Genomic DNA, 27564 nt, shown 5'->3' on the forward strand with positions numbered 1-27564 from the left:
AGCGTATTATGTGAAAAACTATAGCTCACCGTCAACAAACTGATTGGACCTTATCAGTGTGGCTTTAGGCCTGAAAAATCAACAACTGACCAGATATTCACCTTGCACCAGATCATGGAAAAGACCCGTAAAAAGAGGATCGACACATACCACCTCTTCGGCGATTTTAAAGCTGCTTTTAACAGCACGAAAAGGAGCTGCCTTGTCAACAGGTATTACTTCGGACTGAGTAGGGAATTGAGAAATAAAGTGCTGTCTCGGCGAACAAAGACCAAATTCTATAATAACTCATTATTCCCGTCTTGCTATATGATGTAGAGGTATGACGGTGACAACATCTGGTAATCGACGTTACGAGTTTTCGAGAGAAAGGTTCTGCGGAAGATTGATAGCCCTTTGCGCATTGGCCACTGTGAATACCACATTCGATGGAATGATGAGCTGTATGAGATATAGGACGACATTGACATAGTACAGCGAATTAAAAGGCAGCGACTACGCTGGCTAGGTCATGTTCTTCGAATGGACGAAAATAGCCAGCTTTGAAAGTATTGGACGGGGGAAGCAGAGGAAGGCCTCCACTCCGTAAATGGGAGGATGGGGCTTGAAAGTGTTGGGGCCAAATTTGACGATGGGTATGGCTCCGCTTTCCTTTAGGTGAAAGCACATATCTCGGGACTTGCTCAACAAATTTCAACCAAAATCGAGATAAAATTTTACACGAATAGTGTCTTTGAAGAGTGTCACCTAATGACCCAAAATTTTCCAAATGGGACCAAAACTTCGAAATATGTGCACCATAGTGTCTTTTAAAATATCGACCGATGTGTGAGATATATAATTTAAATTGAGAGAGAATGCCTTACCTATAGTAGTATGCTTGTGGGTTACAAATGTGTTAATTAGAGTTAATACTTCGCTTAGCCCCCATATAGTTAATATAAAGATTTTCGAACTCCCGGACGACTTTATACAACATATGTATATGGGCCAATGTGTAAGTTAACCTAATAAATTTGTATTTTTCTAAAACAGCTCATATTTTTACTTAGAAAGATTAAAATCGAAAAACTTGCCTTGTAAGAGTATACCTTTTCGGTTAGAGTCGAACCTAGCTCTCCCTTACTTGTTATAGTTTAAAAAACCTTCAAAGTGTTATACTAGAATTACTCATCTTAACTTAAACTTTATCAATTTAGATTATAAGCAAACATTTGCAGAAACTAGAGTGGAGAAATAGGTATTAGATGCGCTGATGACACAATGAGTTGTAAATTAAAGTAGAGTAAAAAGATTTTTCAACCTTTGAAAAAGTTAATACGTGTCAAGGGAGCATCTCATGTGACGGTTTCAAAAAATCGTATTTGGTTTTTGCATAAATCCAATGTAAAATGTAATTTTCCGAAATTGAATGTAGTTGGAAAGTTGCAGGTAAGTTCTTCAGAGCGCGTGACCTACTTGTATTTTCAAACGCTTTTTTTCACGAAACAACATTTTTTAAACTAGCGTCCAGGATTTCTCAAAAACGGATCCATCGATGACTTTAAAATTTTAAAGTTTGATTCATTACACATGTGGCTATCGCCCCAACTAGAATTTTTGAAAAATATTGAAACGTGTTTTATTTTCATAAAAAAGTACACCCTACTCTTTTTTTATACGGTAGATACGTTCCTCAGAAATCCGTGTAAAAAAGAGGCGTTTCCTATAGTGAAATGGGGGATACGTTTCATGTCATCTCAAAACCGTATAAAAAAAATGTTGAAAACTATAGAATTTCAGATATGCATACAAATTGTATGTTCATATGGCATTTTATTGAGCATTAAAACTTAAAATACATAATTCATACAGGTGAAAAATTGGTAGATTAAGCAAAAAACAAAAGAAATCTGTTAATCCAGAATTATGAACAGAAAAATTAGAATAGAAATAAAGAAAAAAAAATATTTACATAGCTACATAATTATTCGTCGCTACTTGATAACAAGCGCAATTGTTTGCGACGAACTGAACTAAAGTCGGTATCATCGCTGGAGATATCCATTTCAGCAATGTAAATATCATACAAACAAAATGTGTAGGTAAGAGTTATCGAATAAGTGGATTTCCCAGCTACTACTATGTCTGTTCATTTCAGCAATGGTGCTATGTAAGTGTGGCAAAAACAAACATAATTACAAAACAGTGATTTTGAAACACTACTAGATTAAAAGTTGAAAATTTTTTTTTTCAACCGCGTAACTTCAAATCTGTGTAAAATAAGATGGGTGTAGTCGCAAAAAATCATAAATTTTGTTAATGTTTAAAAGATTTGTAAAAGATCTTAATTTCGGCGATAGCATATTAACATGCTATTTTTTTTTATGTAATTAGCCAGTTTGTTGGAATTATCGATGTAGTTTGTCTACCTTTTTTCTTCATGGGTGCCAATGGAGCGAAAAACTTTGCAATTAACAAAAAAATTTCCTTAAAAAAATTCAAAATTACAGCTAAAAGCTTAATAAATATATAGTAAAATTTGAAAGCTCTGTTTTCTCATTTCGTTTATAAATATTTCTAAAAAAAAATCCTAATAAAGGCCATACCACGGGATATCGACTATGTATACTAAATATAGTGCAATGCTTACAAGTTTTTATATGATCCTTTCTGAGCATCAGAATCTTGATATATACAAACAACAGGTGTACTTAACGAAATAAATTTGATTACTCGTTTGCATCATCACTACTATAATGTTATTTAAATAACATCCTCTGTTGAAAGCATTGTGCAATAGTTTGTTGGACGTAATAAATTTCAATACTTTTTTTATGAGAAAGTAATAAGTAAATACGAGATACATTATTTAAATTCTCTTTAACTAAAAGATCCAAAAAAGCTATGAATATTATATCTAAAAACCGATATATTTCATATCAGGTTTATTTTTATTTTATTTATATAAATATGCAACTTAATATTACACAAATTATTTACCTATCCCAATTTTTTTTGCATCAACTTCATAAATTAGCAATCTCCACATTTTAACAACGAATACTTCTGCTTCTTCGTCTAGGACCTAAATAAATATATTTCTTTATATATCACAATATTTAAAGCTCCCTAAATATTACTTACCATTTGCACATCATCCAAAATGCTTTGAGGTGAACTTCCAGCAAGCACCTTTGAACATATAAAATCCACAAGAGTCGGTTCGGGCTCCCCAATATATTCAATAATCTTTTTATTTATCCATGGTCTAATTTTTCGTTCCATAAGGTTGTTGTCGATTTCATTACGATCGAGTTTATAATTAAACAAATCCTCCTTTTGTGTCGGAATCCTGTCAATAATGCTCTTAATATGACGCCGTTTTTCATCATGTATCCTAGTATTATTTTCCTCCTTTTTGTTATTCACTGTTTCTTGACTGGCAGTATCATTCTTACCATGTTTTTTCGAGTTAGCTTTTCCGATATTTGAATTTTGGCGGTCTGTCTGTGCTGTACTTCCCCCACTTCTTGATTGATTGTCATCATAATCTATGTTAAAATAATACATTTTAATCTTTATATCAAATTGTCAAAAAGCAAATTGTGTTACCCAATGGAACCAATTTCCGTCTCTTCGAGTTATTTTCATCGTCTATATCCTCGTCAGCGTTAAAAACACCTGTCGCCTCAATTTTCTTTTTTTTTGAGTTAGCACTTAAATTAAGACTAATAACGGTTGCTTGTGTGGGCGGCGTGGTAGCATCTGTCTTCTGAGATCTGGAATTGCTTACACTCTGTAATGTGCTCGATGGTGTAGAGCTGGTTGCATGAGTATTCACGACAGGTACAAAATCTCGTGACTCAGAACCATGGCGACTGTAGTTGGTTTCTATATTTGACGTGGAATCAGCTCGAGAATTCGCATCATCGTTTGAAATTGACTCTATAGAATATGATTTTGATAGAGCATTTAATTCTCCTTCATCATTTGAATTAACATCAAGTAAGAGTCGTTTACTTTCAATTGATTGCAATTTTTCTCTAATACGCTCCTTCTCACGTTCTTTCCGTTGTATATTTTCCAAATTTACATCAATTAATATTTGAGGTTTATACAATTTTTCGTGTTCCTTCTTTGCCCTCTCATATTCTTGTGAAGGATTCTCATATTCCCCACTGAATATTTTATTTCGCAATTCTTCCAATTCTTCCTGTTCTTTATTGCGATCCTTAGCATCAAGATCTGCTTCTCGGACGCGATCTCCTAACCTTCTCTGCAGTTCTCGACCTCTACAAGAATACAGTAAATAGAAATTTAAGAAATATATACAACATTTTTAGTAAATACAATTTTTTTACGCCTTACTTATAATATTTATGATCATCTCTTTCATCATCATAGTCTTCAACGAATTCTTTAAGTCTTTTGGCTTCCTTTTCACGCTCTTCTAGTTTCATTTTATCCTTAATTCGTATCTTTTAATAACATATGTTAAGAATATTTTTAATAAATTTACACTTCATGCACTTTGTCATATTTCCATACCTTTTCGTACTCTTTCGCCTTTCGTTTTTCCCTTAACTCCCAGTTTTTTAGTCTTTCTTGGTAAGCTTCTTCTTTTTCTCTAGCCTTTTTTTCAGCTTTCTTACGTTCTCGTAGTTCTTCCTCAACTTCCTTTTCTCTTTGTAGATCTTTAATATTTTTTACAATTTTTTCTTCTCGTTCCCTATGTTGGTAATTAATGTAAATAAATTTGGTTACAATCCAATGCTTTTGAATACATAAATTAGAAAAATACATTTTATAAAGTAATTTTAGTAAAAATAACTTATAAATAAATAAATTATGTGTCTAATAAATAAATTATTATTACAGTGTATATCACAAAATATGTCGTTTATTGACCATTTTAAATATTAACCTTTCTCGTTCTCGTTCACGTTCACGTTCACGCTCTCTTTCTCGTTCCCTTTCACGCTCCTTTTCTCTTTCTCTTTCCCGTTCACGTTCGCGTTCTCTTTCGCGTTCCTTTTCACGCTCCCGTTCCCGCTCTCGCTCCCTTTCGCGTTCCCTGTATTCTCGGTCACGTTCTCTTTCGCGCGAACGAGACTTACTTCTTCTTCTTCTGCTTTCCCGTTCCTTATCCTTTCTATTGGGTGATACGCTGCTGGAGTGGCGGTCCTTTCGACTGGTCACTCTTTCGACTTTATCAATTGGGACCTTTTTTTCTGTAGAATCCCAATCTTCATCACTTATATCGTCTTTTATAACATCAGGTTTTCGATCCTTTTCTCTTTCTTTTTCATATTCTCTATCCTTATCTTTCTCCTTTTCTCTCAATTTTTCTTTTTCCTTTTCTTTTCTGTGTTCATCGGCCTCTGCCCTTTTTCTGAATTTTCCGATTTCGCTACTAATCAAATTTCTCTTTTCCTCTTCTAGATTAGTTTCGTTAAGGACTTTTGTCATTTTATCTTCCGTTCGGGCCATTTTAGATTTATTTATTCTTCCTCCGAATACGTCACCACGAGAATTGGAATCAAATTCATCGAATTCATGTTTATGCTCATCAAGTATTTTTCTCATTTGACTAAGAACATAATCATCTTCTGATTTCTCATCTACCGCAGAAACATTGATTCCGTTTTTCAGTTCTTCTTCCTTGTAATTGTCTAAAAGAAGTTTATTTTTCGCATCAACTTTAGCCACAAGTTTCTTCCCATCTAATTCAAGTTCACTTAGAAGACGTACAGCTCGCATACCCGCGTTAGGTCCGCTATAAATTAAAAAAAATTCGATTATATTTTGCATTTTATAATTTACAACTTAAGCCTTACTCATATTCACAAAAACCAAAAGTGGAAACTCGTTTCCAATTCACCACTACACCACAAGCTGCCAATATTCTTTTGATCAACGCTTCAGGCACTCGTTCACTTATATTTCCTACAGTAAAATAAGTATTTCAATATAAATAGCATATTGTTTTTTTTTGTTTTTATACGTACCCACAAAAACCGTAATAATTGGACCACGAAACTGGGGAACCGGATCAGGTAAACGTTGGTAAACTGTGGGCTGGGAACTGATAGTAGCAGAACTTCTATAATTCCTTGCTGATGGTATAGGAGGCATCATCTATTTATCACATAATATAATTTCATATATAAGATTTAGAAACTTTGATATACAACTTACATGAGGAGGTGGTATGGTCGGATTCATATAAGGTGGTATAGGTGCGCGAGATGGATACGACATAATGCTTGGAATATTTTGTTAAACTTATTACTTCAATATTATCGCTGGAACTTTTTAAACACCGGTGATTCCTATGTAATTCAATTCAAAAATCGCTCAGTAAAGTATTGTTAAAAAGTTTTTAAATTCTATTATATTTTCACGCACACATTTTTACAAAATTCAAAGATTTTGCCACACACTGATTGCCTTCTTATTTCTATCAAATGATGGCGGACAAACTAAATGATGCCACATTACTGAAAAAAGAAAGATGTAAGAAAAAATTCGGTAACGATTACACATAAAGTGTTGCCAGATTCATGTCCTAATTACTTTAGAAAAAAGAGAAACCACTACACCTGGGGTAAATGTATTTATCTTATTAAACCGATATTCGATTAATATCTATGATGATCTTTATAAGTGAAGTGTAAGTATATACAAAATGCAAAAAATATTTTGTGACTAAAGACTGTATTGTGAGTAGTGAATTGTCAAAAATTGAGACTTTACTTTAAAATGTCTCAAATATGTAGTGATTGCGAGACTCCTTACGGAGTTGCGCTATTAGATTGCCGTTTTGTTGGCAATAACACGTGAAAAACTAATTCAAATTACATCAGCAGCCCGTTTCTTCGTTTATCAATTTTCGAAATATTTCACTTCACTAGGGATGGCAAAAAATTTGTATTACTCGATTAATATTTTGTAACGGATTTCGCGATTATTCGTCTTCCTTGTAATTCACGCTCTGAACACATAGAGCGCGACAGACTGCAAGCGACATCTGTCAAATATTAAAATACACACGTTCTTATAGACACAGTTACATATGTAGCTGCGCAGCTGCCTCAATGACTGTGTCCTTACAATACTGAAAAAATAACATGACAGCTTGACACACTTTCACAGGCGATCTGTCCAAAAAAGGCCATTGAAAATAGCATTTAGCTGGATCACCCGTTATATGTATATTTTTTCAATAAACTTCCTAATTCCAGATACTATGTTCTTATCGATTTTTTTGTGTTTATCGTGTTTTCCACTTTGATCAGGTTTTGCTATAAGGGTTCGTATTGGAATTAATCATGTGATGCACTTCATTATATGGAGTCACTTGCTTCGCTGTTAATTTTTCCTAATTTGCTCTTTCATTTTTATACCTCAGACAGGAAAAAAAAGATGTCCAATGGACATATTTTCTGAAGCAACCGAGCACTCTCAAAAACTTCGTCAGGATGTGCCATCGTTTCAGCCATTTATTGATTACTTGTTTGATTTTCGTCTTTCCGCTTCGCAACCCATACTCTTTGTTCTTTCGTACTCTTTTGACTTCCATGTCCATTATGCTTGGTGATATGATACCAGCTGCCTCGTGAGATACTTTGCGAAAAGTGCAGGTGCCTCCAATAGCACTGAGCCGAATTAGCGAGTTTGTTTTCTTGACGTATGTTTTATTCCGCAGTGCCTGCTGAGTTGTGATGCTATAGTCGTCGCTATTCAGGGTGATAACTTCAAGCATCTTGCTGTTTGGTTTATTGCGTGTCCAGTGAGTCAGTCTTCGATCTTCGGTGCCGACTGATGACGTAGCTTCTGAATTTGCTCTTTTGCTACCTCTCTTACTGCAAAGTTATTCGCATATCCATCGATGTGAACCTTCCTCGGTAGTGGAATGCATAACACACTGTCGTAGAGTACACACCCTAACAGTCAATCTGAGCTGGATACAATTTTCCCGGTATACTTTCTCTAAATGTGAATAAAATCGTATATAGAATATTCGCTCTAGTACTATTTTGCCAAACAATTCTGTGAATAGCCTCGCATTATTATTGATGGCAATCTTTAAGACCTTATTTAGAATGCCATCCAGGCCTGGCGCTTTAGAATTATCAAACCTCTGTGTCGCCTGAATCACATCCACGTCGTTGACTATTGTTCATCCACTTCAGCATGTTCACCTGCTCAAGCCTGTCGTTTCTCTGGTGGCTGCGCTGGGAAGAGGGTTTTCACGATGATTCAATAGCTTGAGGCAGCCCATTGTTTCTCCTCTGCTAACCATGCTATTCGGCATTACCAGCTTGTACGCATCGTCCAGTTTTAAGGTCATTACAGTACCCTTTGTAGCGTTCGCATAGTTTCATATGCTCGGTTGATCACCGGTTCCTTTGGCAGCTCCTCCTCGCATGCTTTGCTAATGTGTCTTACCAGCATCTTCGCCTGTCGATCTACATTTTCCGTACAACTCATATTACCGTCGAGCAGGAGTTTGAAAAGTTTTTCTTATAAGGTTTCGATCTCCCATCTTTTCGTTTGTACAGCGTTCTCCTTCGATTTTGGGTGGCTGGGTGCCCCATGTCAAACATATTGGCCTGATGGTCACAGTGTGTATATACATACATAGGTCGCCCATGCATTGAAATCGCATGCGACCACGTTTCTTGTAGAAGACAAAACTGCTCAGTAAGTTAAGCTACATATACTATACTTCCTGTATACCGTCTTTTGTACGTATTTGGTGATCTATGTTTTCTCTGCTCTTTTTCTTACATGCATTACCCGATGGGTTCTTGTGCATCTCGATTCAGCCATACAGTCTCAACGACGTTGTACCGCCTTCGCCAGAGGTGTGATATTTCTCAATGCTGGTGGTGATGACCTCGCTCTCGCAGGTTTGTCGACATCAAGGGTTTTGACCATTTAGGTGACCCTTGGAAAGAGTTTGTTCCTTGCACGTTATTCATACCATCGCTCAAGCTTCTAGAACCGCTGTTGGTGCCAAAAATGTTGATACTGTTGTTGTTATTGGTTTTGTTGACATTTTGAGGGACCCAGTGTGCAGTGCTGTGTACCGGTCAATTCTTGATTACAGTACAGAGAAGAGAACTGCAACGAATAATACATTTTGTTCAAACTCGTGGGATGATCAGTTACTCTCGCTGATTCTGTCAGTTTGATTCATACGCAAGAATACTCAAAGCTCATACATTTTTGGCCGGGTATGCCTCATATGATTGTTATCAGTACTACATATTGATCGGCTATACAAACTTACTTCATTAATGAAAGCAGACACCATCACATCTTCCCAAGCATGCGCTTGCCTACTACCGACTTTTCGTAAAGGGGGCAAAATTTAAAAATCATAAATTGGGAAACTTTCTGATATTCCGTCTAGAAGGGAAAATTGACAACCCCGCAAACTTTTGTCAATTCTAAAATGTTTTACCGTGGCTCAAACATAAACATACATATTTACGAGGTTTGTAAGCAGAGTTGTTAAATCGGCAAGAGAAGCGGTGACAATCAGCGTTCGTTCGTTTGCTTTTTTTCTGTACAGCTCGGATCACTACAGCATATAGCTGCCAAACCAACTGGATGATCGGAATCAAGTAATCTTGTAAGGAAACTTCTGTATTTATGAAGAGTATTTAGCTTCGGTGCAACAGAAGTTAGCAATTTTTCTTTTTAAAAACTTTGTGAAATTAAGTAACTCGGAAATTCGTCAGACAGGGATGAACAAAAAATTAAGAGAGGCATGCATCGCGATCTGTTTTATTGTACCCTCCCTTGTTTATAATGTCTTACCTTAATAATTCCAAGATCGTGCTTGGGGTTAAAGTCAATGTGCTCCCTACTAGAATTTGTGAATTCTGTCTTGAAAACCCTTTCAGGGGCCTATATATAGAGCCACAAGTAAAATAATCATAACCTTTCTGCTTATTTCATTGAGCTATCTTTTCCTTCCACTTTTGGTATGAATATTACCTGGGCGATCCTTTACAATTTCTGAATGTATGCAAGGCACAGAAACTTTGGTTTTTCAATAGATTTCCGGCTAAAAAAATCAAATCAATCAAGTAAAATCATTTATTTTCAATGTGGTCTTTATTCACTTTTGTCTTACATTACTAGGAAAACAAAACATTTAAATTATTTATTAATCCTACGTATATGTGTATATTCGTACTTGTATTTATAAATATGTATGTTTCAGTATAGTGAAATGTAGACTAGAATGCTGAAAAGTTAAGTAATCAAACGAGGTGCATGCAATCCATGAACATTTTCTATTGGTGGGCAGTGCGTTGCGCCTGGAGGTCCCCAGTCATGAAGTCCCCTGGAATTTGCAAGACGATGGGTTAGGCGATGGGCAATACTAAAACCACCGCTACCTTCTAGTTGGGTTAGAACGATAATAACTTGCCTAAATTGGAGACAGATAATTATTGCAATTGGAATACAATTTTACAAATTTATACCTTTGCAAAGGCGGTACCGAGTCCACCGTTTTTAATTCACCTCTTGTGGATACAACGTTGTAGCTTTCTTGGCAGTCACATTTAACATGTATCCATTTATTTTCGTGACGATTTTCAACCATTACAACAAGCCCTGCCCATCCCTAGTTAATGAAAATAATATTTCAAAAAGAATAGATATTGTGTTTAATTTGAACTGAAGATTTTTGATTCAAATAATTATAGAAATTTGTAATATATAAAATCCTTCCTGGTCTTCGAACCCGGAATACTTTTTGTGCTGACTGATAAGCTTTCATCGAAGATCTTGAACTTTTTTTTATAACTGCTACACATAGATACATACATATGTACACGCAGCTATGAAATTTAAAGAGTCAATTTTCTTTTATACTCTTGCAACATGTTGCTACAGAAGATAATAGTTTTATAAACTAACGGATGTGTGTATTACCTAAAACTAATCGAAACAGATATGGGTTACATTTATATAAATTAATAAGATGACAAGACGATTTGAACGATTCTTTACTTTCCAAAATACAAATCAAGAACCAATTAATATAACGACATGAAACCTGGCACGAATGGTGCCTTTAAACTATGTCACCATATGACTAAAAATTTTCCAAATCGAGCCAAAACTGTTCGATTCCCTAGGTACCGCATATGTGGACTCCGGTACCTATGTTGACTTTTGAACGGAAATATCGGTCAGTGTGTGGGATATATAATTGCAATTCAGAGGGAATCCTTTCCTGATAATAGTATTCCCGTGTGTCAAAATTGGGTTGAATTGGATCAAGATAAAATCGGCTCAAATACATCCCTTATACCAAATATGCAATTTCAAACTTCCGGTTCGCCTTTTACCATATACATATACGTATTACCTTCAATAATGAAATATAATTTTCATTTGTAAAATAAATATCAAAATTAAAAAAATTTATTTCAGAGCACACATATGATTGTTTTTCTTCAAAATCTAACAAAATAAAAATTTATCAAGACTTTTACCATACTAAATAATTAGTTATATAGTATTGTCGATAATCTTTGATATTTTTTAAGGGGTTCAATGCGAGAGAAGCCGCGGGAAAAGTTTTATATATATACTATGTTTTTCTTTTTTCTAACAAGCCTTATGGCAAATATGTTGTACAGTATGTGAGTTATATATTTATGAAATCACCGGTCTTGATTCTTACAAGTTTCAAGATTATAAAATGTTTGGTTATATCCGAACTTAGCCCTTCCTTACTCGTTAAAACAAAGATTTGCCAACAACTGAAGGTATTTCTTAGTTTTTGATCCTATCAAGTTGCATGAGTATGTAATGTTCGGTTACACCCGAATTTAGCTCTTGCTCACTTGTTTTTACACATTTCCTTTTAAAAGTTAATTAAAGCTTTTTAACCTGTGAGTACCTTTGTTAAATAGTAAGCAGTCATTCCTTCTCTTCCTTCGTGGCGCTGACCTTTTGTTAAAGTTAGACTTATTATTGCATCAGCTAGCAAATGTGGCGAAGGCGTAATTTGCTCTACAAGTAGACGTTTAGAACTGTGTATGGCTAAAATACACTGAGGATATTGATGAGGTTCTTCGATTCCAGTATGCCAATGATTAAATGCAAGACAAACTAGTAAGTATATATCACGTTCTAGCATTTTATGACAGCCCACAAATCCGCGCACCTATTAATTAAGAAATAATATGCAAATAATTATGTAAACATTTTTTTATTTATAACATAGACAAACGTTCTACCTGCCGTTTACTATGCTCCACCAGTCGCCCAATCTCTGGTGAAACTGGCGAACGAGTTCGGAATATCACAACACATAAATCTAGCTGCGAACGCTGAGATTTTTCTGAGTTCCGTTGTCCCTCTTGGAAAAGTGTAAATTCGGCTTCCGTTGGCTCCAACACCGTGAGCAGAACACATGAAATGGAACATAACGGTTTTAACGTATCCTATAAAATGAAAGGGAGATTTAGAGATACTTAAATTAATTTATAAAACAAAATTTGACACAAAGTTTAACATAAAAATGCAATTCACTTTATTTCTAAGTCCACTACTACTTATATCCTATAAGTATGTGTATTAGTCATATATTCTTAATATTTCTTTGCAGATATAAAGTTGTAGGTAAATAGGTTGAGGTTTACCTGCAAACGGACTTCATTCCAGCCAGAGCGTACTTTGCAAATATCAATGCAATCGAAATAATTTAATACATCCTCAAAAGAAATCCAGAAAACACCTTCTGATGCCCCGTGCGGCATTAAAACTTCTCTTAAGTCCTCGGTCCAAAGTTCAGAGTCGTCGGACCAATCTCCACGCCAGGAGTAATGCCCCCATGGATTACGGAGCTTTAATAAACGGTGGCCTTGAATATCTCTAACATCTAGCACGGAGTACGCATGACGAGGCCTAAGACCTTTTCGTTGGTATTCGTCTTCATCCACCTTCATATTGCCTCCACCACAACTAGCACCCATTAAAAAGCGTACACAACGCGAACTTAGTAATTGCGCCCAGATTAAATCTTTATCTAATTCATCTTCACTGGGCATTGGAAGCGAACTTGCTTGCAACGGAATGCTTTCACAGGGTGCTCCCGTCAGGGTAGCTAAACCTTCAATCGCACGTCCAGAAACCAGAGCTTCATAACAACCATGAATTTTTGCTACCGCCTTTTCAATTAAAGGAACCCAAAGTTGTTTTCTTTTGGCTTGGGAATAAACGAGGTGTCCGCGTTTGTCGCAAGGTAACAAATCGTCAACCAATACTGTTATCCATTTTCCGTCTTTACATAGGCGCACTTGATAGGCGCCCTGTAAACATATTTCTTTCGTCACCAACACTTCTCGAACGAGGTCTTCGCGTTCTGCTAAAACAGCAAGGGCACTGAGCAACCAACAATTTCCCAATACACCTTGACATATGTCAGACGGAAGTGGGGTTCTAAAAACTGCCCATGGAGGAAAAACGCCGCCTTCACAACTTATCTCATGAGGACGTCTCCATTGTACAACTGGATTGCCATCAGGAATGCTATTGGTTGGATTGTAATATAAACTCTTTGGCGCCGGAGGAAATGAATCGTCGACAAAAAGTTCGTTGTTATCACTACAGTACTGAATAATATTCTTCCATTTATTTAGGGCCTCCTTTTCTTCATTTTGTCGCAGATTTTCCATAAGTTTACTTTCTTGCCGAATATCCATTGTAATCTTTCCACACAGTGGTAATGCCACTTCGGTTAAGTTGCAAGCTAAGCCTCGGGGACTAGAACACATGTCGCAAACCACAGAAGCTGAGCAGTTTTCATAAGTGCACGCTGGGCACTGCCATATTTTGGATGATACAGTATTATGACCACTACTAACACTGATCGCATGCTGACTGTTACTCTCATTTGATGTTGCTGTTGGTGAAACGGAAGTCATAGTAGAACTTGTGTTTCGAGTTAATATACTGCCACCCGTACTGTGTCTCTTAGGAATGGCACCTGATGAACTCCGCGTTTGTCGAGGTGATGGGCTCCTCGACACCTTTGCCTGACTTGGTTGTAAATTTACCGTCTTAATCATAAGGGGTTGTCCAAAAGGTGAGTTGCAATTCAACGAGTTGGAAGAAATTGTTTCTGTAAGTAAATCGATATTCAGAAGTTCTAACTTTACATTATTCGTTCAAGATAGGGGAAAAAATAAATTAATAATTTAGCTTAGAGCAATTGAATATAAACTAACAAACTTTGATGTATGTAGTAAATTGATTTTTTAATATTTTATAAGATAAACTCACCTTCGGTATTGACTTCATTTAACTGTAGTCTCTTGGGTTCAATGGGTAGTGATCGTACTGATTTACATGCGATACATACTCCGGTAGATAGATTGTTTTTTAGGGTACATTTACTGCAAGTCCAAAATTCACCTTTACGCAAGGTCATATCCTCAATTGAGCAAATACTTCGTAACTTCGAACCTCCACATACTGCGCAAGCGATTGATGATGGATCGTTAACTAATGTACATTTTTTGCATGTCCACTGGCCGTCAAGCCGATCTACTTTATGAAATAAAAAAATTTAAAATTAATTGATACAATAAATGCGCACGTTATTGCATTTTTTAATTGACCCGATGTTTAAAAGGGTGCTGGCACTAAAATTATTATATATTACCTATTTGAAAGAAAAATATTTTTATCTCACAACTTGCAACTACTTGTACTATTGAAATTAAACAATTTATTTTACAAATCACAAAAATATAATAAACAAGTAAGGAAGGGCTAAGTTCGGGTGTCACCGAACATTTTATACTCTCGCATGGTAAAGTGATAATCGAGATTTCATAATACGTCATTTACATATTTTTCAAATACCGTATTTTTGTAAAGTTTTATTCCGCTATCATCATTGGTTCCTAATGTATATACTCGTATTATACAGAAAAGGCATCAGATGGAATTCAAAATAGCTTTATATTGGAAGAAGGCGTGGTTGTGAACCGATTTCACCCATATTTCGTACATGTCATCAGGGTGTTAAGAAAATATTATATACCGAATTTCATTGAAATCGGTCTAGTAGCTCCTGAGATATGGTTCTTGGTCCATAAGTGGGCGGCGCCACGCCCATTTTCAATTTTTAAAAAAAGGCTGGGTGCAGCTTCCTTCTGCCACTTCTTCCGTAAAATTTAGTGTTTCTGACGTTTTTTGTTAGTCGGTTAACGCACTTTTAGTGATTTTGAACATAACCTTTGTATGGGAGGTGGGCGTAGTTATTATCCGATTTCTTCCATTTTTGAACTGTATATGGAAATGCCTGAAGAAAACGACTTTGTAGACTTTGGTTGACATAGCTATAGTAGTTTCCGAAATATGTACAAAAAACTTAGTAGGGGCGGGGCCACGCCCACTTTTCCAAAACAATTGCATTCAAATATGCCCCTCCCTAATGCGATCCTTTGTGCCAAATTTCATTTTAATATCTTTATTTATGGCTTAGTTATGACACTTTATGGAGCCAAGGAATACGTGTACCAAGTTTCATCATGATATCTCAATTTTTACTCAAGTTACAGCTTGCACGGACGGACGGACGGACAGACAGACATCCGGCTTTCGACTCTACTCGTCGCCCTGATCACTTTGGTATATATAACCCTATATCTGACTCTTTTAGTTTTAGGACTTTCAAACAACCGTTATGTGAACAAAACTATAATACTCTCGTTAGCAACATTGTTGCGAGAGTATAAAAATAAATAATAATGCAAATATTATAGATTAAATTAAATAGTTATAAAGAGCAGAAATACACACTTGAATTTAGAACTAGTTTATATTTACATATATGTATGAAGAATAAGACAATAATAAAAAGAAAAATCGCTCATTTTGATTCATTGGTTTAAAAAAATCACTACTAAGAAGATTAAAAGTACTAACCAGGATGTGTTATTGAGTGTTCAGACTTCGTTACTGTTATTAAACTAGGCTGTTCTATAGTTGGTTGACTACGAACAGATTCGCAAATTTCACAACTATCTGTCCAAATACGATTGTATGCATAGGAACACTTTGAGCATGTCCACGTTCTCCTTGTGTTATTGAGCATATTATTGTCATCATGCAGTCCACATCGATTCGAAGATGCATTTAATCTATAATTGTGAAATAACTTACAAAATTTAATGTACAGATCTATTAAATTCTAAACAATATATAATTATTCTTGTCATAAATTCCGTTACAGAATTAATATTGCATTAAGTAGGTTACGTTTATTGAAAAAAATATTATTTCATTTTTTTAACAGCATGAACTTGTAACAGAACTTATGGCAGGACTAAGTACATACATACATACATACATATGTATGTATATATATACAAGTCTTAATAACTTTTTATGCACAAAATTTCTTAGAATTACGTAATAATTAATCTTTTATATAAAGAGCATACTTATATAAGTTTGTAGCAATACATAGAGTGTACAGAGAGATGATTTGACTTTGAAGTGACTCCTGAAGTATTTAAATTTTTGAGTTGCATTCTTTGCATTATCAATTTTAAAAATGTAATTAAAAACCCTTTTTTCCAAAAATTTAAAATATCCAAAATAACTCAATTTTTTAACCCAAAAAGAAACTACTTGTATAGTTTGCATAAACACTTTTTAACACTTTCAAGGGAAAATTAATATTTTGCCCTCTATCATGGTTTGTGGTTTTTAGCAGTATCCGCCATTTAAATTGATAAATATATATTTTAATATTGCCTACTAGTCCATTTTTTTACATAATTCCTTCGATGAAAGCAATATTACCGACGCCATTTGTTTTCACTGTCCCTTTTTTGCTTCCACCAATGCAGCCTCCTCTTTTTTCTCTTTTAGCGCTTAAACTTCCTTACACCATACAAATTGACGACTATCATACCGCAATAAACTAAAAGTAGACACATCTGTAAAAAAAAACTACAGAATCGCAAAACTCGTCCTCACGGTGCACTTAGAATAAGTAAGCGTTTCGTGATATTTCTCTTTGATAAGTGCGGCTTGTTTTTTAATGTTTACACTCTAAAAATGCAAAAATTCCGAGAAATGCAAATTTTTTGGGCGTCAATCAAGTTAAAAATGAGATAAATTAATTTTTTGCAGTTGTTTATTGTTAATTTTTTTATAAAATAAAAAAAGTGGAAGTACATAAAATTCTATTAAAGTTAATATTGATTTCACTTTGAAAGCTGAAATAGTTTAAAAGAAAAGTCCCTTCAAAGTCAAAACATCTCTCTGTACACTTCTGATTTTTGGTTCACTGTATATCGGTTTGTACAGCCAAGTGATAAAAAAATATTTCAGAAGAAACCAAAAAGTAATTACATATTTTGTTTAGATTTTTTAGAATTCAGGATAACTAAATTATACATCGGGATGTAAGTATTATCTACAATTCCAGTGGCACCAACATTTACCATGCATAAATTGAAAAAACAAAAATTAAAATTAAAATTTAGTTAGAAAAAAAATTACTACATTTTTTTACACCTACACAACGTTTTCTTCTAATCACAAAATTCAAACACTATTAAAAACAAAAAGCATTGAAATTCTTTATGTCGCCGTAGGTTCAAGAAACTTTGGAATGTTGTTACGATAAGTATTTTATATTAATTCCATTAATAGGAAAGGAAGTATGAAGAAAAAAGGCATAAACACTTGTACTGAAAATAGAAATAGTACAGTGATAGTACAACAGATGCAGAACATTGCGGAAATAAATGAAGAAATAGATCAATGATCAAATAGATCAATTTGCCTCTTAGTAATTTGTATAAGGATTTGAATTAAATGTATTATGGCCGTAAGTATAAATTTTTCAAATAAAAAAGGACTTAATTTTTATTGGTTAAAAAAATACTTGTTTACTAGTTTGTATACATCATTTCATATGTATAACTGTACTTGCTAATTTACTGGTACAATTTGCTTTATAAGCTCCTTAATTTACATACATTACTATATTTGACTTGCATTTTCACAAAAACAGGCTTAACCATAACGGTAGCTAGCAAGAACAAAGTATTAATTAAATCGTGAAAAATAATATCATTCGCAGAGGTAGAGCATTTTACACTCTTTGTATAATTACTATGAAGTTTAGGTATTTAACTTTCCATTAAAATGTTTGGTAATTAAGTAAACTAAAAATAACGATTATTTTGATCGCAGGTATAAATACAGTAACTAGATAAGCCAGAACATTTTTTTATTTTGATACTTTGAGTCATGCGGGTATATTTTCAAATGCATGTGAGTTATATATTTTAGATGTGTGTAAATATTAATTACAAAATACAGAAAAATAAACTCATGCCTCGTGATCTTTAGCTAAAAAATCATACATTTTTGATTCACTGGTTTTCCGAGGGCCTTTCCACACCTTTGCATATATTGAGTGCTCAGCATTAATATCCATTTTCGGATCTGAAGTTATCGAGTTAGCGCTAATGTTAACTGTATCGATGTCTGCATAATCGCTTTGCGGAACATTATCATTGGAAATCATTTTTACCGCCAAATCTGTGCAAGTATTAAGGGCACCTTTACATTTGGTTTTGCTGTAGATTTTCGGTAGATTATCAAGTTTCTCTGCTATATGGCTGGTTGAATTGGGTAAAAAATCTTGCTCCACTGCATCGTCAGCTGAAATGTTTTGTTTCTTTATTTTTTTACTTTTATTGACTATAGCATAAATCGGTTGATTATTTTCCTTCGCATTCACATTTTCATCGTTAATATTTATTGTTCGGTTTGTGTTGTTTTCATAAATTGGTTGTGATTCCTGCCTTCTATCATCTTTGAAGTTTGCATAGCCACTTTGTAGATGTTCATTTCTGAAGACCCTAGTAGGTTCGGTAAAGTCAATAGATTTTTCTATATTGTTTACTGGAATTCGTTTTTGATCCTTTAGCAAGGAATTTGTTGTTTGTGGGACCCAATCATTGACCGCTATTAAAACACTAGAACTTGGTAAAATGAAGTTACTTTTTTCTTGATCGACATTATTGCCTTTAGAAAGTGTTGTTATCGTAAAATTGCCTTTTGGCTCGAGAGTGCAATTATCGGCGGATGTGGTTTGAATACTTTTTCCTCCTGTGGACGCCGCATGGTATTGAACAAAAAGATAGTTTTGTTCAAATTATTGTTTTAACTTTATATAATAATAAAACAAAAAAAAAATACCAACAAATAAGAAAGAGCTATGTATAAGCTTTGCTTGAAATTTGAAAAAGTTGTTAAAGCGGGGGGCATATTTTCAGATGTGGACAAAACTTGAAAATTCAATATTCATTCTTCGACGAAATTATGAATGCATCAGTCAAATCTAAGGTACATATATTAAATTTGACACGATGTCTGTAATACCCAGAGGAGCACTTCCGAGATTTTATAAATAATATTTATCGTCACCTAAAATGCAAAACAACGTCAAAAAAATTGAAATTTCAATGAAAACTTATGAAAAATGATGTTAGGTTATTTTGCATTTTTGGTGACGATATACATTCATATAAAATAATGACGACCTGTCCGTCTGTCTGTACATACTCGAACTTGTATATGTGTGTCTTTGAGATATCCTTTTGAAATTTTGTACTCGTCTTTTTCTTCTAAAAAGCTGCTCATTTATGTGCATGATATCAGTCCACTATACCTGTAACATACAGCTACCTTACAAGCTGATCTATACTGTCATATAGTTGCCATAAAACTGGCCAATCAAAATCAAGTTCTTGCATGGAAACTTTGTATTTGTCAAGGGTATTATAACAAGGATCCATTATAAGCAGGAAAATACTCTCTTTGAGTATTATTATATATCACATTGGCTCAGAGCGAACATTTTCGGTATAAAGTAAAATATGTGTATTGAAGCCTTCATATTCGGTATCTTGGTGCTAAAAAAACTTCCAAAACTTTTGGATAGAAATGGTATACCCCGAAGGCATTATTTGCGCTAAGATTTCTTTCGATAGACAGTAAATAACAGTTATTGCATAATTTGGGACTAAAAAATCATTATGAAGGTGGGTTTCGGATATATATGTATGTATGATATAGTAGTAGTCAATTTTATACACTGAACAGGGTATATTAAGTTTGCCACGAAGTTTGTAACACCCAGAATGAAGCGTCGGAGCCCTATAAAGTATATATATAAATGATCAGTATGTTGAGCTGAGTCAATTTAGCCATGTCCGTCTATCCGTCCGTCCGTCCGGCCGTCCGTCTGTGTACATATATACGAACTAGTCCCTCAGTTTTTAAGATATCGTTTTGAAATTTTGCAAACGTCATTTTCTCTTTAAGAAGCTGCTCATTTGTCGGAACTGCCGCTATTCGACCACTATAACATATAGCTGCCATACAAACTGAACGATCGGAATCGAGTTCTTGTATGGAAAACTTTCACATTTGACAAGATATATTTACCAAATTTGGTATAGATTATTTTTTAAGGCAACAATGTAATCTGCGAAGAAATTGTTCAGATCGGTTAACTATAGCATATAGCTGCCATACAAACTGAACGATCTGAAAAAAGTGCTGGTATGGAAAACTTTTGCATTTGACAAGATATACTCACGAAATTTGGTATAGATTATTTCATAAGGCAACAATGTAATCTCCGAAGAAATTGTTCAGATAGGCTTACTATAGCATATAGCTGCCATACAATCCGAACGGTCAGAATCAAGGGCTTGTATGGAAAACTTTCGCATTTGACGTGGTATCTTCACGAAATTTGATATGGATTACTGCTTAAGGTAATAATATAATCTTCGAAAAAATTGTTCAGATAGGATTACTATAGCATATAGCTTCCATATAAACTGAACACATAGTTACTAAAAGAAATGCAAGTGTATAGGGTATATTAGCTTCGGTGCAGCCGAAGTTAAAGTTTTTCTTGTTTTTCTGTTTATTTGAAGAGTAAACAAATATGTCAAAAACTTTGATAGTATTTTTTCCCTGCGAAATAATCGTTATATGTTGATTTTTATTTTTCGCTTACAAATCATTATCAATAAAATTATCAAATAACTTTTATTTAATGCTTACAGAATAATAGTTAAGCGGTAAATTTTAAATAACTCTCACACAATAAGAGTAAGCTTTTTATTTTGCATTTGCGATTTGAAAGTAATAACGTATGTAAGTGTATTATTTGTCAAGGCAAAAGAAAAAGCTTACTCTTCAACTCTTATTGCGTAAGAGTCAGTTAAAACTACCGCATAAATAATATTGTAAGAGCAATAAATAAAAGTTATGAAATATCTCTTATTTTGTAACCGAAAAATATAACGACAGTTTTGTGAGGAAAAATAAAAATTTAAAATTAATAAATAAACTTGATTTTTTGCCCATTTCCTCATAACTGTTGCGGTCCCTGGTTTTCATTGCTTCTTGATTCATATATTGTTTGGTGAAAGTTTCATATGGAATTTTAAATAGCGATATATGGGATATAACGGTAATTGTAGTCCAATTTCGCCTAATTTAACAATCTAACATAAGAACTTTGGGATAATCTTATATACCTAATTTGGTTGACATTGGTGGAGTGGTTTCTAAGGTATTAAGTTTAATATAAAAATGGGTAAAAGATTCGTCCATATCGAGTGTGAAATACATCTGAGTTCTTTATTTAGTGAGTTATCGCAATTTTCATAGTTTCCCACGAAACCTTTATATGCCAAAGGGTGTAGTTGTTGTCAAATTTTCGCTTAACCGCAGTTTATTGGCGAGGCAATAGTCCGATCGCGTACATATACAATACCAACCTGTCTTGATTGTCAAAGAATCCATGTAAAATAGTTTCATCAAGTTATCTTAATTTTTATTCAAGTTATCGCTACCAGGGGCAGATAGACACTCGAAATCAACTGGTCCTATCATCTTTTTTGTATGTACATATATGTATATAAAACTCTATATCCACCTAGATTAGTTTAAGAAGTTACTAACAACCATTAGGTAAGCAAAATTAATATGCTCTGTTTCTAGTTGTAAGTGATATTTTGAAAATTAATTTAAGACAAAACAAGTAAATTATCATGTGAATATTTTCTTCCAATGGACAACAACTATGCGCCTGTGAGAAACACACTTTTACTGTAAATTAGGCCTTTTATGCCGTTAAAAGTTACTTCTGTAGTTTCTCAGTTTCCTTTAGGTGGTTTTGCTAACATTTATATATGTATTTACTAGAACAACCCAGCCACGCTTTGCTAAGGTATAAATAAATCACATTACCGTTAGTTGTTCAATAGAGTGAAAATGTTAAATCCACGGAATTAAAATTTAAACACTATTTATTATGAATATTTTTTAATTGTACGGACATGCTTATGGTCAATCGAAGTTTTTCAACACTACCAAAAAGTATATTGTTGCCGCTTAAATCATGCATGGTTCTGTCCAATTCTTCTCAATTATATGTTTACGTTTAGAAATATATATTTTTTGTTTTTTTCAATATTGAGACACAAGGTATCCCATCTTTTAAGATCTTTTAGAACAAAATTGGACACAGTTTATTAAACTATTCTAAAATCGTTTCAGTGTTTAGTATAGAATATTTGTCATTCATTCAGCCCTAATATGAATATAAACTTGCAAAAGTTGTAAAAAAAAGCTACCAGCTGTTTGATTTAAAAAAATAAATATTTAACCACTAACGTACAGTAAGTTTTGTCACACATTGTTAAATGATTAATTGGTGTTATTGCTTTCAAATCTAAAATTTTAGCTTAAACGAGTTTTTGAACATAAATTATATTTTGTCAAATAATATATAGTGAATGTAAGGAATTAAAACAAATATCTCACCGAGTGTATCGCTTGTCTTTTTATCGCTTTTTAGCATAAACGTGTCTGGAAGGTTAAAAATGTCTTTGCAATTATTTACGAAGCAAATATGACAACTGCGACAAGAGACTGATTGGTCTGTTGTAAGACTCTGAGTTTTACGTAAGCAATAAGGACGTTTGAAAACCTTGTTCTTTTTATTATCTTTCGCTATTGGGTGCTTTGTGCTGCCTTGTTTATGATAGCTGTAACCACGATTCAAAATGGTATCTTTATATATAGGCGCCAAATAGCTGACCGTGTCGCAAATAATGCAGTGCCACGTAACGGAACTATTTTCAGTTTCACAGTTATTACAAACCCATCGTCGGTTCAACGATGGATTCGAAAAGTGATGATATAACTCGATGGAGGTTTTAACGTACTTCCGTGTATCTTCACAGTCTATACAATTTGATGGCAAATTTTTATTGTTGCGTTGTGGCCTTCGTAGACAACCTCTAAGCATAGATTTATAAACCCTCTTATGCTCACTTCTGAAAAGTGAATTATATAATTATTTAAATATTTCTAATGAATGAATTTAATGTTATATCCATTAAAAATCAGTATATATATTATATTTTGTAAGTTTTCTTATACACATTCGATTTAGTAAAAAATATAGTATATGGGTATAAAAATATACATACATATATATATGTTAATATTTCAAAATATTCGTCAATATCACTTCATTAATATTGTGATCTTTATTTTTTTATAATTTTATTTTTATGTTTATATGTTAAAATTAAATTTGTATTTTTTGTGTGATGAAAAACAAAATACGATTATTTACTGTACTTAACAGCGATAGTTCGCATTCATATTGGAATGATAATGAAGAAATTAGTGCTGAATTATTACCATATCAGAATATAATTTTTAATTTAAGCGATTGATGCACATGACAGTGCAATATGAACCAAAGTGATTAAATTCGTTTAGACCAACTGTTTTAATTTGCAATTTAGTTGATATTATTGTTTTTAATTATGTTAAAGCAAATCAATAATGCTGTTAGCGCATATTATGTGTCAATAACTTTTATATCCCTCAATTTGTTTTGTAAAATCATATATTTATGAGGCCGAATAACGATCACACATCAAGTGACTTGTAGTAACCAATTATGTTTTCGATGTTGACGCGGAAAAGGGGCTCACTTTGCAAATTTGTGAATGCTTTTGTTCCATCGGTCCGTTTTGGGTTGGTTTTGTCTTTTTAGTTCTTGCTGACTAGTACTATATATAGAAAGCTCTGTCCTCATGGTTCGTTTCAATTATAAAGTAATAATTTGTTGTTTTTTTTAAATATGTTCCAAGAGATCGAAAGTTAGTGTTTTAGAAGGCGAGAGTGTTGTTTTAATAAACAAATTCTTACCATAATAAAAGTTAGAGAAGCTTTCTTTACCGATAAAGGATTGCCAATGTTTCGAATTTACGGTTAGTAAAATATTTTCCTTTTCATGATCCACATGTATCTTTAGGGTGCCTTATTCGGTTTAACTTAGAATCGGAAATTTGATTGAAATAGCAATAATGAAGCTTTGCTCTAATTTTATTAATTATACGTCTTCAAAAATATATATCCATAGTGAAAAATGAATGTAAATATTTGTATATAAAATCAATTAATAAAAATCAAGTAGGTTATATATTAATATTACTATAATATTTCTGTTACTTAAAATATTATATAAAATACGTGTGTTTTTAAAGTTGTATTTTGCTTTTCAGTTTGTTTTTTTTAATATTAAATTTAATTTTTTTCACTACTTCACAGTTTAAATATATTTATAAAAATTTTTCAAAAATATAATCATTAGAAGGTATGTATATATGAATATTAAAACCAGAAAAATTTACATATGTCTCAAGCTCTTTGTTAACTACCTTCGATGTTATATTATATTGCTGAATAATCAATAAAATGTGTCATAAAGAAGTTTACTTAATTGATTTTTAACAATTTTTATTATCATGCTCAATTCCCAATGAACATTAACCTACTTGGTTATGATTTCATCCTCTTCCGATGAGCTATTAGTAGATGGATCAAGATCCCTTGAGGCAGGAAGAGTTTCAGACCCTTCAGCATTACACAAATCTTTCTCTTTGTTTGAAAACAAGATTCGACTATTTTGCATACACTTCTTGTCTTCTGATATATTTGCACTTGTCGACAAAATTCTTTGCATTGTACCACAGTTTATACATTTTTGAGGGTCGATACTATTACAAATTTCACATTTCCATTGTAAAACAGAAGCTATAGTGCCCATTTTTCAATGGTTAACGCAATTCCCACTCACAGATATCATTTGAAATTCACTTTCCTGTGAACCAGTACAAATTTCTCACAAGCAGTTCTTTTGTTTCTAATTTAATGATTAAAAACATTAATAGCTTTAATGAAAATAACCAATTTATTTATCCATTAGGAAGTTGGTTAAACAAAAGTATAGGAAAGTGCAACCCAAATCATTCCACGAAAAAAAACGCAACAGGGTTATACCAAATGTGGAAATTTAATTTAATAAGAATCTTTGCACTGTCAACATTATTAAATGCTCAGACTGTGATAAAATATAATAAATGGTGCAAAATTAAAATTCTGACAGATAAAAGTGAAATGGTGACCTGTTTCGTAGTGTGGAAAGTCAGATTTTTAATTTTTTTTAGAGGAGGTTCTCGAGATCAAGAAAAAAAATATATATATAGTTGCCGCTGACATATGGTTTTTGAGATATTTTCATTTAAAGTTAAAAAATTCAACTATTTCAAAAATTATAATTCCCTAATACGTTACGACTAACACTTCCCTAATACGTTTCTAACTATTTTTTTGTATTAAATAATGTAAAAATAACTTTAATACCATTTTAAACTTTAGTTGAAATCCATTTATTCATACAATAAGAAAATGGTTGCAAACAAGCAAAAAGTTAGTGTTGCCACATTGTGTAATGGAATAAAAATAATAAAAAAGAACGATTTTGCCGTCAATACAAAATTCATTGTCGTGTGATGAATAATGTAAAATCTTTCAGAATTTTCTTTACATATTTTGATAAATACCGGCGTTCAATCGACCAGGGTTATTTTTTTGAAGCGCGGCCGAAGGCCTCCAACGCAAAAAGGAGTTCAACGTGCGGGATGTGATAGATACCGAGAGTTGAAGAGGGAAGTGAGACGCATTTGCAGACAAAAAAAGAAAGAGGCCGAAATGCGCGAATATGAAGGGCGTGATAAGCTGGCCGACAGGGGTAATGCTCGAAAATTCTATGAAAAAATGCGGCGGCTTACAGAAGGTTTCAAGACCGGAGCATACTTTTGTTGAACCCTCAAAGGTGATCTAGTGACCGATGCCCAGAGCATACTTAAATTATTGAGGGAACACTTCTCCAGCCTGCTGAATGGCAGTGAACGCATAACGCCAGGAGAAGGCGAACCCGATTCCCCAATCGATGACGATGGAGCAGACGTTCCATTGCCCGACCATGAAGAAGTTCGAATAGCAATTACCCGCCTGAAGAACGACAAAGCGGCGGGGGCCGATGGATTGCCGGCCGAGCTATTCAAACACGGCGGCGAAGAACTGATAAGGAGCATGCATCAGCTTCTTTGTAAAATATGGTCGGGCGAAAGCATGTCCAACGATTAGAATTTAAGTGTGCTATGCCCAATCCATAAAAAGGGAGACCCCACAATCTGCGCCAACTGCCGTGGGATAAACCTCCTCAACATCGCGTATAAGGTTCTATCAAACGTATTGTGTGAAAGATTGAAGCCCACCGTCAACAAACTGATTGGACCTTATCAGTGTGGCTTTAGACCTGGCAAATCAAAAACCGGCCAGATATTCACCATGCGGCAAATCTTGGAAAAGACCCGTGAAAGGAGAATCGACCCACACCACCTCTTCGTCGATTTCAAAGCTGCTTTCGACAGCGCGAAAAGGAGCTGGCTTTATGCCGCGATGTCTGAATTTGGTACCCCGCAAAACTAATACGGCTGTGTAAACTGGCGTCGAGCAACACGAAAAGCTTCGTCAAGGTCGGGAAGGACCTCTCCGAGCCGTTCGATACCAAACGAGGTTTCAGACAAGGCAACTCCCTATTGTGCGACTTCTTCAACCTGCTGCTGGAGAAAATAATTCGAGCTGCAGAACTTAATCGAGCAGGTACAATCTTTTATGAGTGTACGGCTGCTAGCGTATGCCGATGATTGATATCATCGGCCTCAACACTCGCGCCGTTAGTTCTGCTTTCTCCAGACTGGACAAGGAAGCAAAGCAAATGGGTCTGGCAGTGAACGAGGGCAAAACGAAATATCTCCTGTCATCAAACAAACAGTCGTCGCACCCGCGACTTGGCTCTCACGTCATTGTCGACAGTCATAACTTTGAAGTCGTAGATAATTTCGTCTATCTTGGAACCAGCGTAAACACCACCAACAATATCAGTCTAGAAATCCAAAGCAGGATAACTCTTGCCAACAGGTGCTACTTCGGACTGAATAGGCAATTGAGAAGCCTACACGGTGACAACAACTGATGCGAGTTTTCGAGAGAAAAGTGGAAAATTCTTAAAAAATCACAACATTCTAAGAAATATGACGTGACGAAATATTC

General features: G+C 34.2%; 2 protein-coding genes across 5 annotated transcripts; both read right to left on the bottom strand.

The window, feature by feature from the left end:
* Positions 1-2915: 2915 nt before the first annotated feature.
* On the bottom strand, positions 2916-6472 carry LOC120774792 (RNA-binding protein 25). 2 transcript variants are annotated; one of them, XM_040104578.1, is made up of 10 exons: positions 6391-6472; positions 6181-6314; positions 5991-6120; positions 5820-5928; positions 4907-5758; positions 4531-4711; positions 4351-4460; positions 3595-4274; positions 3127-3533; positions 2916-3067 (listed from the first exon to the last, which is right to left on the bottom strand). In XM_040104578.1, exons 2-10 carry the CDS (start codon positions 6241-6243, stop codon positions 2975-2977), a joined length of 2625 nt encoding a protein of 874 aa, XP_039960512.1. In that variant the 5' UTR covers positions 6244-6314; positions 6391-6472; the 3' UTR covers positions 2916-2974. The 2 variants fall into 2 exon arrangements, with proteins under 2 accessions (XP_039960512.1, XP_039960511.1); XM_040104577.1 differs by having other exon boundaries at positions 6181-6467.
* A 3614-nt stretch (positions 6473-10086) lies between these two features.
* Positions 10087-25386, bottom strand: LOC120773767 (calpain-D). 3 transcript variants are annotated; one of them, XM_040102845.1, is made up of 10 exons: positions 24942-25386; positions 22909-23423; positions 18417-19167; positions 15958-16172; positions 14305-14568; positions 12663-14143; positions 12258-12464; positions 11918-12184; positions 10488-10630; positions 10087-10432 (listed from the first exon to the last, which is right to left on the bottom strand). In XM_040102845.1, exons 1-10 carry the CDS (start codon positions 25211-25213, stop codon positions 10255-10257), a joined length of 4293 nt encoding a protein of 1430 aa, XP_039958779.1. In that variant the 5' UTR covers positions 25214-25386; the 3' UTR covers positions 10087-10254. The 3 variants fall into 3 exon arrangements, with proteins under 3 accessions (XP_039958779.1, XP_039958778.1, XP_039958780.1); XM_040102844.1 differs by having other exon boundaries at positions 14305-14571; XM_040102846.1 differs by lacking the exons at positions 18417-19167; positions 22909-23423 and having other exon boundaries at positions 14305-14571; positions 24942-25382.
* Between the last annotated feature and the right edge of the window lie 2178 nt (positions 25387-27564).

Source organism: Bactrocera tryoni, chromosome 4, assembly GCF_016617805.1.
Source record: "Bactrocera tryoni isolate S06 chromosome 4, CSIRO_BtryS06_freeze2, whole genome shotgun sequence".
In the NCBI taxonomy this organism is placed as follows: Eukaryota; Metazoa; Arthropoda; class Insecta; order Diptera; family Tephritidae; genus Bactrocera; species Bactrocera tryoni.

Coding starts and splice junctions, on each gene's coding strand:
- LOC120774792 (XM_040104578.1), bottom strand. CDS start 6,243: ATGTCGTATCCATCTCGCGCACCTATACCACCTTATATGAATCCGACC. Junction 4,712..4,906: donor CGTGAACGAGAACGAGAAAG/GTTAATATTTAA, acceptor TTACCAACATAG/GGAACGAGAAGAAAAAATTG. Junction 4,275..4,350: donor GATGATCATAAATATTATAA/GTAAGGCGTAAA, acceptor GTATTCTTGTAG/AGGTCGAGAACTGCAGAGAA.
- LOC120773767 (XM_040102844.1), bottom strand. CDS start 25,213: ATGGGCACTATAGCTTCTGTTTTACAATGGAAATGTGAAATTTGTAAT. Junction 23,424..24,941: donor GAGGATGAAATCATAACCAA/GTAGGTTAATGT, acceptor TTCACTTTTCAG/AAGTGAGCATAAGAGGGTTT. Junction 14,572..15,957: donor ACACTCAATAACACATCCTG/GTTAGTACTTTT, acceptor TATTTCATAAAG/TAGATCGGCTTGACGGCCAG.